At 48.4% G+C, this 14,652-nt stretch overlaps 2 protein-coding genes across 4 annotated transcripts in view; one reads left to right on the top strand and one right to left on the bottom strand.

Annotated features, from left to right (window-relative positions):
• The window catches only part of CNOT11 (CCR4-NOT transcription complex subunit 11), a 29,780-nt gene extending 26,541 nt beyond the window's left edge, over positions 1 to 3,239 (bottom strand). The window contains exon 1 of one of the 2 annotated variants that reach the window (XM_089775383.1): positions 2,709 to 3,239. In XM_089775383.1, the coding sequence (XP_089631509.1) occupies positions 2,709 to 3,141 (433 nt within the window). In that variant the 5' untranslated portion in view covers positions 3,142 to 3,239. The remainder of the gene's footprint in view (positions 1 to 2,708) is intronic. The other variant, XM_075917180.2, reaches the window with a different exon arrangement.
• A 260-nt stretch (positions 3,240 to 3,499) lies between these two features.
• Positions 3,500 to 14,652, top strand: part of TBC1D8 (TBC1 domain family member 8) — a 105,237-nt gene continuing 94,084 nt past the window's right edge. For both annotated transcript variants that reach the window (XM_025189715.3, XM_006133189.5), the window contains exon 1: positions 3,500 to 4,094. In XM_025189715.3, coding sequence (XP_025045500.3) covers positions 4,088 to 4,094 — 7 coding nt within the window. In that variant the 5' untranslated portion in view covers positions 3,500 to 4,087. The remainder of the gene's footprint in view (positions 4,095 to 14,652) is intronic.

Genomic DNA, 14,652 nt, shown 5'->3' with positions numbered 1-14,652 from the left:
GTTATAAATACTTTTTACTGCTATATACCTCAAAGAACAATATTTCAAGTAACTGAATAAAAGATAGTCTTTCTAATTGTCATCAGTGACTCCACAGAACTTTACTTTCAGCTGATGGGTACATGCCTCTCCTAATAGCTGCTACAAGAGCCATGTCCTGCCCTGCCTCTCAGCCAACCAGTCAGGCAGAGGAGGGGGCTGGCATAGACCCCGCGTGGAGCAACATGCAGGTAAGCACTTATGTGGCCAGGAGGAGACCATAAGCCATGTGGCCCTCCAGCTGCACAGAGAAACACTCTTCTGCAGTTGGGAGTCCTGGCACCTGCCATTGTTGGTTGGCTGAGAAATGGGGCAGGAGGAGAAGCACTGGGTGGTATTCCCCAGCTCCAGCCCCCAGAGCCACGTACAGCACCACAGGGCTAGGTGAGGGGGGCGCAGCAGGCACTGGGGGCTCTAGGGGCAGGACTAGTGCTGGGTTGCTCTGGAGGCTGAGCTGGTAATAGGGGATCTATGGGGCCATGGCTAGCACTGGGGGGGAATGGGTACAATGAGGCTCCGGAAAGAGGAGGCTGTTACTGGGGGAGTCTGGTGGCGGGGGGCTCTGAGAAATGGGGGATGAGTGCAGGGGACTTAGGTCAGTGGCTGGTGCTAGGGGGTAGCGGAGGGCTCTAGGTGTTGGGGGCTGGGCCTTCTGGCAGACTGATGTTGTATTTGCAAATTCATCATTTGCATAAAACACACGCAAATATGCAAATAAAATATTACTAGTCCACCAAAAGTGTGTGAATGGGTTTGTCAGTCCCCAGTATCAAAAAGGTTGGGAACCACTGCTCTAGAGTATTGCTGGTCAAGTTCAACTCCTTTTCCCCACACTCTAAATGGTCACTACAAGAGCTTGGAGAATACTGCAAAAAAGTTTGCTAAAAATACAGGGAATAACAAAGTGGGTTTTTTTCCTCCTAAAAAGCATGAGTGGGACCTCCCTCAGCTCTTATGCAGGAAAGTGTGGGTAGAGCACTGAATTTTTCCACAGAACTTGTCTGTTTTTTTCCCCAGTGTTTTTCAGGAACAGAAGATGTTTCTCAGGTGTGATTAGTAATAACTAAACCCATTCCCCCTTCAAATTCCTTTTCTTTTTGTCCCTCTGGTTTCAGCATCAATATTACTCCCTCCACTTCTTCAAAGCAGTGAAGCAAACCCTGGTAATTCTCATGACAAACCCTTAAAAAGCAGGGTTTTTAAGGTCATCCAGCCCCCGGCTTGCTTGGATCCAGCCCGAGGCTCAGGGCTCTCTCCCCTTCAACATTGAGGAGCCCACGCTGGCATTTCCAGCCCTCCCTCCCCCACCACAGGGCTGGAGCACACAAAATCTACTAGCCTGGTCCCCATAGGCTCTGGCATGCAAGAGAAAGGGAATGTCTGGAGTATTTCTGCTTTTCATTCGGGGGCCACATCTGTGAGGTGGGTTTTTTCCCTTTTGCTTCTCACTTGTGCGCAGCCCCCAGCTGATTTTTATGTGGCTCGGGGCCCCCACAACCCAAAAAAAGTTGGGGCCCCCACCCTTGGCATAAAGTATTTCATGCTTTCTTAAAGCATTGTAAAATAGCAAAATGCACCACACTCTCTTTTCTTTGTAGCACCTTTTTGAAAATAAAATACGTAAAAGCACTGCTCAACAGGGCCTTGCACCACTCAGTAACACATCACTCTGATCCCTAGCTCGAGGGGTGGGGGTGGGAGGTAATTAAAAATGATTTTTTTTTGTTCCTTGCCCCCAAACAGATAAATATCTGGACAGAGTCTCTGGATCACAGAGACATGACCCTATTATAGGGATGTATTTGTACTGGAAACAGAGGAAGCAGTGACAGGAAAGCCTCACTTTTTGCAACCCTCCTCCAATGCATACATTCTAACACCCAGAAAAAAAACCACCTCTTACATGGCTGCTCCAGAGCTGGGGAATGGAACTGAGCATGCCCATCTCACTTCAATTTATCTGCTCTGTATATTAGTTACCTTAGTAAGAATCCTTCTGATTTAGACTGGGGAATTTATTTTTATGTAGACCTCAGTTTTCATGATTTTAATGTAATGTCCCCAAAACTGAGAGCCAGGGAGATGTGCACTGTGAGTAGAGTATGACCACTGCCAAATGTGCTTTTAAACATTTTGCCTTTTAAAGTGCACTGCAAAAGGAAAGTGATGAGCCTTTCACCATGTGTTTAAAAAAAAAAAAAGCCTGGAAGGCATGAAGTGTCTGACCTGAGAACTACCTGGGTTTCTTTTGCTGCTTTCTAGAGAGCAGTTCAGATGAGTTAAGAACTATGGAGATGGGTGCTGAAGTGAAGTGTTCTCTAATTAACAAAAATGTACTTAACCTCCTGAAAACTTCTTTGTGAAATATTCACTCACACCCGCATCTGGGCTCTCAGTCAACACCTCACCGCCCCAACTCGCACAGACCCGGGGAGGATGCTGGGGCAGAGACACCCGGGGCAGGCTCAGGGCCAGTGGATACGAAATAAAGCATCACTCCGAGCGGGGCCTCCTTCCAGGCCGCTGCCCGTCTCCCCCGAAAGGCTCGGGTGCGATCGCTGCTGAGCGGCCACAGCCCGGGAGTCCCCGCAGCGGCGCCGGCCCCACCCACCCGGCGGGCCCAGGGAAGCGGCTGCGGTGACTCTCGGGGGCGAAGCCCCGGGCGGTACCTGAGAGCGGCGGCCGCTCGGCCTCGTCGCCGCGCTCGGGCGCGGGGTTGAGCAGGTGGGCGAAGATGGCGGCGAAGGGGTTGGCGGCCAGCGGCTCGGTGCGGTACATCTCCCACAGCAGGTAGAGCGCGGTGAGGCGCTGCGGGGGGCTGGGCAGCAGGTCGGGCTGCTGCAGCAGCAGCACCAGCACCGAGCCCAGGCGGAAGTGCTCGGCCTTGCCGAAGTAGTGGTGGAAGGCGCTGGACAGGCCCTCGAAGGTGCTGCCGCCCGCCTCCTCCGAGACGATGCTCAGCAGGCTGGAGAGCTCCTTGGGCGACAGGCTCATCCTGCCCGCCGGGGCCCCCGCGCCGCCCGCCTCCCCCCCGCCGCCGGGGGCCCCCGCCTCCGCGCCCAGCACAGTGCAGGGCGCCGGGCTCCCCCCGCCCCCGGGCATCCAGCTCCCCGCGCGAGCGCGCGCCTGCGTGCAACCCCCGGGCGGCTGCGAGCCGCCGCCGCCGACTGTGAGCTCGGCCTGCCGCTGCCGTAAAGCCGCGCGCCGGCTCCGGTACGGCGTGCTTGCGACACTGTCGCGCCGCACACGAGGCCGTTATGGGAGGAGGAAGGGAGAGATCGCAGCCGACGATTGGCCAGCGGCTGCCCCACTAAGAGCCCGAGGGAGGCAAGGGATTGGCTGCCGCTGCCGTAAAGCCGCGCACCGGCCCAGGGACGGCGTGTTTGCGACATTGCCGTTCAACATTGTGTAGGGGCCGGGAGATATAGAGGCAGGGGATTGGCTGGCGGTTGCCCCATCGGGAGCCGGAGGGAGGCACGGGATTGGTTCCTGCTCACGGGCCCGACCCAGAGAGGTGGGGCTTTGTGGGGAGTCTATTTCCCTCCCGCCAATCAGCGAGACGTGTTCCTGGGTTTTGTAAGCGCGCGCGCCTGGGGTTGGCGCAGCGGCCGCGATTCCGGGCGAGCTGGAGCGCGCGCCTGGGGCAGCCGGAGCCGCGTTCGTCAGGCCTGGAGGCCCTTAACGTTTGCAACCGCCCCCCCGCCCCAGCCCGGCAGCAGAACCGAGGCGTCCTGCTGCCCAGCCCCCTGCGCTGGTGGCTTCTGGGGGGTCAGACCGTGTCCACGTGCCGCTCCCCGCTGCAGGCTACAGACTTTTGTTGGCCGAGATACCCTTTCGGCAGCGTATTGGGTGGTTAATTGTTATTGCCGTAATCAGAGTAGGGATGTCCCCACCAGCCAGGCTGGGCCTGCTGTGCTGCATGTGGCTGGGCTAGAGCAGCTCCCCGCGGCCCCCCCCCCCCCCCACCCTCCGTCCATGGGATCCCATTTAAGCTGTTACACCGAATGGTGAACTGATTGAACAGGATTTTCCATCCTTCAATCAGAGCATGATAGGTGAGTACTAGATTGATTTACTTAGAGTCGGTAAAGCTAAAGTGCAAGCTCTGCGTTTTGATTATAGAAGTTGTTTTTCTTTCCTTCCTTGCTTAAATAATAGAGACGGCTACCTGAACAAAATATCCCAGGAACGGTGAACCCTAATGCATTTGGCAGAGAGGATGTGGTAGAGCAGGAAAGAGACAGAGACATAATTATAGCAAACTGTTTGATTTGCTACAGAGATTGTATTTTAGTTTCAGCAACCATGCTAAATAATGTAAAAAATCAAGTACACCCCCTACCTTGCCTCATTTGCAATAACATGCTGGGGAGGGGTAAGATCCATCCAACAAACAAAAATGAAATTAAAGCACTGTCAGATACAGTAATTCCTCATTTAACACTTGCCCACTTAACACATTTTTGTGATAGCATGAATTTTTTTTTTTTTAGGGAACTTTCTTGAATTACACAACTGTCCCCGGAATAACACTCTTTCCCCAGCTGGCCTGTTGCCAGCGGCTGCGCGGGTCTTCCCAGGCCTCCCTGCAAAGCGGAAGAGGGTTCGCTGTTCCCCGGCAACCTCCCTCCCTGCCCACGCTGGACGCAGTGTGGGTCCCGGCAGACCTGTCACAGGGGCATACTCCCAACCCAGTCCCCCTCCCCTTCCCTTCCCCAGAGCCAAACACCTCCTCTCCCTGCTGTAACCCAGTCCCCTTTTTCCCCCAACCTTATGTCCTGGTCTCTACAGACACTAACGCTTGAAACACAACCCCCACCTTTTCCATTATTTTCAGTGGGAAAATTGACCCCGCATAACACGTTTTCACTTAACACAATCATTTTCTGAAACATATCTATAGTGTTAAATGAGGAATTACTGTACTATTATTCTCATGAGTCTTTCCTCCTTAGATACACATTCCTTTCCTTTGTTGTTTAAGTGTTCCATCCCATTTAGGTTGTTTTTATATAACAATGCTAATAGACGGAGACAATGTAGTCCATCTGGGTCAATTCACATGTCTAACAATCATACCCTGTAATGATTTTTTTCCTCAAAAAGGGGAATTTTTTTCTCTAAAAGTCTTCACTGCAACTAGAAGTGTCAGAGGCAACAAGGAATGAGACAACTGTAGCAGGAACAGGTTGTAAAAAAAAAATGTATCTTTAATTCCTTACAAAGAGAAAAAAATTGACATAACATCAATACTACAGGAAACTCCACATTAGGGATGTAAAATCCTGTTTAAACATTGGCTGCAGGGGCGGATATAGGGCAGGGCGAACGGGGCGGCCGCCCTGGGCCCCGCGCATGTGCCGTGGCACCACCGCGCATGCGCCGTGGCAAAGGGGGGGCCCCCGCGGAGTTATGCTGCCCGGGGCCCCACAAAACAGTCACCTGCCCCTGATTGGCTGTGTCTAGACTGGCAAGTTTTTCTGCAAAATCATCTGCTTTTGCGGAAAAACTTGCCAGCTGTCTACTCTGGCCACTTGAATTTCCGGAAAAGCACTGACGATCTCATGTAAGATCATCAGTGTTTTTCCAGAAATACTATGCTGCTCCCATTTGGGCAAAAGTATTTTTCTGAAAGACTTTTGCGCAAAAGGGCCAGTGTAGACACCACAGTACTGTTTTCCGCAAAAAAGCCCCGATTGCGAAAATGGCGATCGGGGCTTTTTTGTGGAAAACCGCATCTAGATTGGCCACGGACGCTTTTCTGCAAAAAATGCTTTGGCAGGATGCTTTTCCGCAAATCTAGACGTGCTTTTCCGAAAATGCTTTTAATGGAAAAGTTTTCCGTTAAAAGCATTTTCGGAAAATCATGCCCGTGTAGATGTAGCCATTATGTTTAACTGGCTGAACAAGCGAGTAGGAGGGCAGGACTGGAACCAAGGGCAGAGGGCTGCTCCAGTCGTTCTGGAACATCTCCCACCTGCCATGAACCACATGGAGCTGGGGCAGCCCCCTGCCTGCAGTGAATGGGGTGGTTGCCTTAGCCCCTGCTAGTTAACTATAACCACTAAGTATCACCCAGTAAGTGTTGTTAACCATTCACATCCCTACTCCACATGCCTTACTGGCTGACCATGTAAGAATAAATCTTGAGTTAGAGAGTTTTTAAAGATGCCAGTGTGAATGTAACTCCAGGCCTAACTATTAGCTCGAACACCCTTAGCACAGCACCCTTAGCTCGAAATAAGTGATATAATTTGTGCTACACAACTTCCGTAGCTTATTCCTAGTGTATTTCGAAATAGCTTGTTTCATAATATTTCTAAATAACTCACTATTCTGAAATTCCCCTTAGGCTTCATAGAACGAGTATTACCAGAACACCAGAATAAGCCACCCATTATTTTGAAATGAAATAATAGGCTGCTTCACTAGACATGGAATAGCTATTTTGAGATACTTCCATTATCCCAAAAGAGCTTTGCAGTGTAGACGTACCTTATAGTGCAACAGCTGCATGAGTGTGCTGAAAATTGAGAAACATGAATGCATCGACACAGGTAGGATGCATCTACACTAGCAAGATTTTGTGCAAAAGCGGCTGATTTTTTGTAAAATCTTGCCGCCTGTCTACACTAGCCGCGAGTATTTGCGCAAGAACACTGACTTTGTACTGTACAAAATCAGTGATTCTTGTGTAAATACTCCGACGCACCCACTCAGGGATAAGCCCTCTTGTGCAAGAATACTTGTAGATAGCCAAGTTAATTTCTTGCGCAAGAGAGCGTCTACACTGGCACGGATGCTTTTGCGCAAAAGCAAATCTTTTGCACAAAGGCACATGCCAGTATAGACGCTCTCTTGCACAAATACTTTTAACGGAAAAACTTTCCAGTTAAAAGTATTTGTGCAAAATCATGCCAGTCTAGACGCAGCCATAATGTTTAGTTCATTAGCTGCTGTACATTGTAATGAGAAGCTTCAGAGGGGTAGCTGAGTTAGTCTGTGTGACGTAGTGGGGGGGAACTTGCTGGTTTCTATGGGTCTGTGGTAACCCCACTGGCTGCCGCCGGTACCACAGCCCAGAAGGACAGAGATGGGTCATTATGCAAAGGGATCTCTCAACCGTCTGACCAGCTAACCCCCATGGAGAGGAATAAAGGAAGGTGAATGCTGCCCTGTTTGGGGGGCAGGGCTGGAGGAAAGTTAGTTAGTTTCTGTCTGGGAGGATGGAGGAAGCAGCCTCAGCAACAGGCTGGGGGGTTTAGAAGCCAAAACCGCCCCCCCCATATCAAGGGGGGCTGAGGCATCCTAGGCCTGCCCTGTAACCTGATGACATCTGTGCTGTGCTGTATGCTGGCGAAGCAATAAACCACCTCTATTCTACTGGCTGGTGGAGTCTGTTCGTGCCATTTCGGGGGTGCAGGAGGCGGGGAACCCCAACGCGTCGTCACAGTCTGTAACTAGAAAAACTTAAACAACAAATAATCTAGTAGCACCTTAAAGACTAACAAAACATGTAGATGGTATAGTGAGAGTTTGCCCTTTCAACCAATTTTCAAATATCAGAATCCCACATATATAGGTGTGCTAAAATTTATGTATCTCCATCTACTTACCTTCTACAGCATAGCATTTGTTAAGGGTGAAATCCTGGCCCCACTGAATGGCAAACTTCTGACTTCAGTGGAGTTAAGATTTCATCCTAGATTAATAAAAACCATTTATAAGATGGTAAATTATTTTGTATGTATACCTATCTGGTTACCAATCCTTTCTTTCACTTGTTGGGTAAAATTTCCTCTAAAACAGGCCTGGATAGTGAACAATTCACAACAAACTATTCAATTAATGTTTCCTGGTATTACTTAATCAGACTTTTATGATTTTTACAAATGTGCTCTTCTAAATGTTCCGTGTGAACAAATTAAACATGTTTATTGTGAGCAATACTTTGAGTACTCAATATTTGCAATTTGATATCGGATCAATGATATTTCTGTTCCCTAAATGGATGACCTATCCTTTCTGAGCTACTACTGCTTCCACCCAAAAAACACTTTAATGTAGGCCCTGATCTGTGCAGATCCAGTTGCAGGATCAGAAACTTAAGGGCTAAATAAATCCTGGCTACAAACCAGAAATTCACTTTTCAAGGATCTTACCAAAAAACCCACATACTTTGCATGAATGTTCAGAAAAAGTGAATATGGTTTTAATATGTATTAACCACTGAATCAGTGTAAAAAAAAAAAGACTGTCAATTACCTTCATGAAGTCCAATTCTGCTGCAAATCTTGAATTCCTTTAACTGGCAAGTTTTGCCTGCATAAGGTCTCTAAAAGTAATATTGACAGTTGAAGATTCCATTTATATATTTTGATGTGGACGTGAACATAGCTGTAAGTACTCCATATTTTAACACACAAATTTTGGTGACCTAGGGACTTCTGTTAGGGATATGTCTACACTTCATGCTTATTTTGGAAGAAATTTTTCAACACAGCATCTGCACACAGAATGCTCATTGAAATAGTGCTGAGCTATTTTGAAATAAAGCATCCAACCGATTGGACGCTAACTCACATTTAAGGCCACCCAGAACCACTTCAGGCAGGGCATCAGGACAGCAGTTAGCCTCAAGCAGCAGCTTCAGGAAGTATCTGAGCGTTGTGCTTAAAGGGACCCCCATATGAAGGATGTTAAAATGTGATTATCTGGTAGAGGCAGCGGGGTGGGGGCAGGTGGCACCCCGGAGATGGTGCTGGGGGGAACTGGCTTTTAAGCTGACTCCCTCCAGTACCAGTTTCTGTCCCTCCCCCCCCTTCCTACTTCTGATAGAATGTGTTCCACAACATTTGTGAGAGGAATGGAGAGATGTTCCTCTCTGGGTGGAGGGACAAAGGTCAGCTGGGAGGGATGGGCCTTTGAACAGCTGTGCACAGCTGCCAACCGGTAGGCCCATCAGGTAGGCATGTGCATCTGGGAGGCCCTGAGGGAGAGTTTCTCACAAGGACCCTTGGGCCTCCCCACTAGGGGCCTGTGCCTTGCCCCACTTTGCCTTTACTCCAAATGCTCCCTTCCCCACTACCCAGCAGAGACAATAAAATAGACAGTTTTTTAAAACAATGAACTGTGTGGTTTTTATTTGGGGTCAAAGTGACTGGGGAAAGAACCTGGGAGAGGAGAGTAGGGGGAGGGAAGGAGGGAGAGGCTCAGGGCTGGAAGTGGGATTGGCACCTGGTGCATTAGGGTCTACTGCCTCATATGCGAGGACCTCAGTGACCATGGAGTGGGAGCGGAGAGACTAGGAGGAGAAGCAGGAGGTCGAGCTGGAACATGGTCAGGCATAGGAGGAAGGCCAGGAGCTGGGCTGAGGCAGGAGCTGGCTCCGTGCCAGCAAGGAGAGACCAAAGGGTCATGCACATGATGGTGGCCCTGCTGTGGCAACTCCCTCCAGGTCTTTCTCAGCAATTGTATGCCTTCCTGGTCCAGCATCTCATGCAGGGCATGGAGATGTGCTCCCACAGCAATTCCTCCTGCGTTCTCTGGTGCCTGCAGATCCCCTGGTGTTGGGCAGCTGCCCCAGGTGGTGTTGCCTGCCCACCTCTCGCAGCTGGTCCAGTGGAGGAGAAAAGAGAGAGGGTCAGTCATCCCTGGAGACACAGTGCCTGAAGCCAGCCCTCATCTGTGAGCTGAGACCGACAGTTCTCGGGTCAGATGGAGGTGATGTCCTGGGAGCAAGGCCATCTGCAGCCTGGAGAGTGGGCCCTTTCCTACAGAGGCCCAGATGTCTCCAGGGGGGCAGTCTCACCACCCCCAACAGCTTCCCCAGCCCTAGGGGAGAAGCAGGCATGGGAAGTTGATGGCTGGACCGGGATCATGCAGGTGGGAGGGGGGACCATGGGCCAGCTGGGCTTGCCTTGGTGACATGCAGATGCTGGGTCCAGGCGTGATGGTGTCCTAACAGGAGAGGACTTGTATCCTTGGCCACTGGAGGAGAGGGGGTCAGGGTGTAGTAGGGAGGTGTGTGAGTGGCAGACTCTCCTGTGCCTCACTGCACTGTTCCCTGGAGCAGGTGTTGCCTTGAGAGTGCAGACATGCCCATGTGCCATGTGCGGCACTATAAGAGTGGTGACTTGTGATAGGAGGGTGTCCCACCTGGATGTCAGACATCTGGCTGGTCTCCCCACACCCTGTGAGCAGGAACCCAGGGGTGCTCTGGTGCAGCCTTCTGGGGCTGTGTGGCCAAGACCGATGCTACGTGTACATCCACAGGCATAGATTGCAGCATGATTCCCCAGGCCGAGAAAGCTGAGTGAGGAGCAGACCCCTGTTGCCCGCCACCTCCACCCTGTCTGTGTCATGTACCTAGGATCACTCACCTGATCATCCTTCCCCGGCCTCAAAGGATGCCTGGGACACATCTAGGCGGTGGGGTACTGGCTCAAGGGTCAGCGTGGTGACAGTGCTGGCTGCATCAGGGTCGTCCTCCTTCTCATGCTTCTTCTACCCATGACTGGCTTTGCCCCTCAGGAAAGCGATAAGCACGTCTCCAGCCCTGAATCGACCACCAGGGGTAGGGAAGGGACTGCACTACTTCCCAAGATGCAGTGCAGGTCCTGGTAATAGGGGCAGGAGTGGGATTCTGGCATATGCCTGGCAGAGCTTCACTTTCACCTGGATCTGCTGCTGGGTCTGGATGTGGCCCTTTGAGGCCAGGCTCTTGGCCATGCAGCCGTATATTTCAGCGTTGCACCGACTGGTGCAGAGATCCTGGAGGTTTTCCTCTTCGTTCCAAACCTCAGTGAGGGCCAGAATCTCTGCCCCAGACCAGGATGGCACAAGTCTCTTGTGGTGCCTGGCAGGCTCCTGAGAGCCGTCAGAGTGGTCCCTGGGAGCAATGGAGGGTTCTTGGGGGGCTCATGGGTCACTCATGATGGTCAGATGACTTGCTGTGGCAGCAGCAGTGTGGCTGTAGTCTGGTCCAGCTTCCTGCCACAAGCCCTTTCCCCTGCAGTTGCAGCTTTAAGGGCTTCAGGGGAAGGGAAGCTGTAGAGTCCTGATGAGTGTGGCCAGAGTGGTACCTGTGGAATTTCCTGGAGGCCTCTTTCGAAATAACTGTGGCTGCCACATCTACACACACCCTATTCCAAAACAGCTGTTTCAGAATAGGCATTATTCCTCATGGAATGAACTTTACAGAAGTCAGAATAAGCTGTCGGTTATTTCAAATTTATTCCGAAATAACGTTGCTGTGTAGACGCACCCTTAGGCACCCCAGCTATAAACTCAAGGTTAGATGCAGATGGTTCTTTTGAGACTGTTTTTGATGTATAAATCTCATTCTAAGGCGGGGAATTCTTCAAAAATTTTACCCTACATCTTCCTCCTTCCTCATATAGTTAAGGAGAAAATATTAATATTGGTGTAACTCCATTTACTTCAGTAGAGTTACACCTTGCTTATACTACAGCTAATGTTGGTCCATAATGTTTTATTTAAAATATGATGAATTTAAAAAAGCTCAACCCCCTAAAGAGTGGAGGCAAGAGATCTGAATAAATGAGTAAACACATATATCCAGGCTAGTGATGTTAAAAATCATTTAATACGGTAACTGAAACCACAAAAAATCTTAGCGGCTACACACACTGCTTAGCTTTGTACTGCAGAGTCCGCAACACAGCTTTCTCGGAAGTCTGTGCCCAGTCAGCTCCTGGGGAAGCGGTTTCGCTGCCCCGCCACAGGAAAGCTGTCTCCCTGGGAGCTGGCTGAGTTTAACCAATACCATTAACCAATAAGCTTACTGGTTAAATGGTTAATCGATTAAATTCTAACATCCCCAGTCTAGGCCATATGTACAATAGATGTTCAGTTCACAAGGAAATGTTGATTTTTAAAAAATTGTTCCCATCCCATTCGCTGTACCAGAAAGGTTTTTTTTTTTTAAATATTTTGTTTAAACGTTGTACTACAAAGTTCTGATAATTTATTTGCTATTTCAGAGAGAAGTAGTAGTGTATATGGTGTGAATCTGGGCCCTGCATTATCATAAATTGTCACTTTTCAGCAAGGAGGTGGTAATTAGGAAGAGGCTCAGAAATATAAATTTTTAAACTTGCCTTTAGGACATTGTGATCCTTCTATGCAAGGAAAATAAAAGGTGAATGGTATTTTTAGAGACATTACTTAGCACTGTGGAACAGTGATATTTATAGATCAAAGGGAAGATGACAAACACCATGATCCCATTTGTAAATGTATCTTTTAAAATGTTTTATTACTTTGTTTTCCTCAACAGTTGGCTCAGCTCCACTGCTGCCTTCAAGCCACCTTTTGTTGGTTTGATAATGTTTTCTACACACCCAGTGAAGACTTTGCTGGATATTTTTTCCAAATCCCCCTCCCTTTTGATTCATTATTGCCTTTTTAAGTATTCTGCATATCCTCAGAGTATCTCATTATTTTTCCCAACTTCCACTTATGTTAAAAGCTTTTAAAATACATTTTAATGATGCATAAAAGCAATGTGATGAGCTTAATAGCATGCTATTGATTTTTATCTGAAACAGACATTTGAAAGTTTCAATAGCCATTTAGCAATGTGTATATTTAATGTGGTTTGAGGAAAGGCAAATACAACAGACTTTTTCTACTAAAATTAGATACAAATTAATTAGTTGCAGTAAGCTACCTTACTAGTTTGTCTTTTTCAGTGTCTCCAAAACAGTAGTATCAATAACAACAACAAGGACAACCATACAGGGAGTAGAAGGTAAAGAAAAAAAATGCCCACAGGACTATTGTGTCCACACAGCTTCCACTTATCTACCAGTCATGGTTTTAATAATTCAGGCCTGAGCATTGCTGGTGGGGAGTATACTGTGTTAGATATAGCTAAGCAGTTCTCAACTGTGGGTTGAGACACCAAAATGAGTCAGGATCCTTTTTAATGGGCTAGTGTTAGACTTGTTGGGGACCAGGTGACCAATGTTGAAGGCCAAGCATCACCAGTCAGGACTGCAGCCAAAGCTTGAGCTCCACTGCCCAGAGTAGTGGGGCTTAGGTTCAGCTGGCCCCTTAGCCTAGAGCAACAGGGCTGGAGCAGGCTCATGCTTTGGTTCTGCTTCCTGAGATTATTTAATAATTTTTATTTTCAGAAGGGGGTTGCAGGGCAATGAAGTTTGAGAACCGCTGAAAACTGCAATTCACAGTATGACCTCCCAGTTGCTATATGGGCAAGCCATAGCCAAGCACAGAATAGAAAGTTAAGCAGGATTGTATTTGGCTGTAATTCAGACTCCATGTAGATGATACAAAGTTAGGTTGGTGTTAGCCTCTAACGCTGTAATATAGACCAGGCCTAACGGATTGAAGCAGAAAGTGAAATTAAAGCAGAAAGTGAAATTAAAAGTTTCACATCCTATAAAAGCTTCTGATTATGGTAAGCTGGGAGTTTAAACTTAAGGAACACATCATACTTTATACTGTAGGAATAAGCAAAGGGGAATTTTTGTCCCTGTAGTTATGTGGAACTGAAAACATTAAGTTCTCCATTTACTTCCCTATTGCATTGACCTTTTGCTTTCACAGGCACCCACTGTAGATTTCTATCTGGGACACTAGGGTTATTATTTCTAATACTATTCTATTTACAACCCCAATAAACAATTGGAGTAGCTCCAAAAATTGTGTTTGGTATCAGCAAATATGTTAAAAAAGTCATGACCCTGGAGAATTTAAAGTTCTACATGGACAAAAAAGACACTTAAGTGGGAAAAAGAGATACATAAGAACATACAAATAACCATGCTGGGTCAGACCAGTGGTTACTATACCTCAGTATCCTGTCTTCTGACAGTGGCAAATGACAGATGCTTCAGAGGGAATGAACAGAACAGTTATCAAGTGATCCTTCCCCATCATCCAGTCACAGCTCCTAGCAGTCAGAGTCTTAGGGACAGCTGGAGAAAGGGGTGATGTCCCTGACCCTCTTGGGTAATAACCATCCATGGACTTATCCTCCATGAACTTACCTAATTCTGTTTTCAACCCATTTATTCTTTTAGCCTATACAACATTCCTTGGCAACAAACTCCACGCGTTGATGGTGTGTGGTATGAAGAAGTATTTGCTTATGCTGCTGCTTTTTAATTTCATTAGGTATGTAACCCTTCTCCTTCTGCCAGACAGGGTCCGGCAGCCACCAGGGTCGGGTTCAATATCTAGGGGTCCATCTCACACAGAACCGGCTCGAGCGCCCACCCAGTAGCCTGGGAAATTCACACACCTATGGGCGCCTCTGAGAGGAATTGCTTCCCCACTCACAAGCACAGAGTCTGAGTGTAGAAAAGAAACATTTAATGAAACAGAGAAAGAAGTCACATGGCATTAACTTGGGAAAATACCACAGAGTTCATAGCCCAAACCATGAGCAAAGTCCAATACCCCATGAGTGAGTCCAGCAGCTCAAAATCTCCCAGAGTCTGACACCCCAAAAGTCTTTGTCCCTGGTCAGTGCCGCCCAGAGTTCAAAAGTTCACCTACAGGGTTCTACCTCCCAACCTGGGTGGAAAGGGAGGCAGGGGGGTTGATAGGGGCACCTTACGTGGT

Source organism: Pelodiscus sinensis, chromosome 1 (genome assembly GCF_052426305.1).
Source record: "Pelodiscus sinensis isolate ZL-2025 chromosome 1, ASM5242630v1, whole genome shotgun sequence".
In the NCBI taxonomy this organism is placed as follows: domain Eukaryota; kingdom Metazoa; phylum Chordata; order Testudines; family Trionychidae; genus Pelodiscus; species Pelodiscus sinensis.
This window is presented reverse-complemented; position numbering and strand designations above follow the sequence as displayed.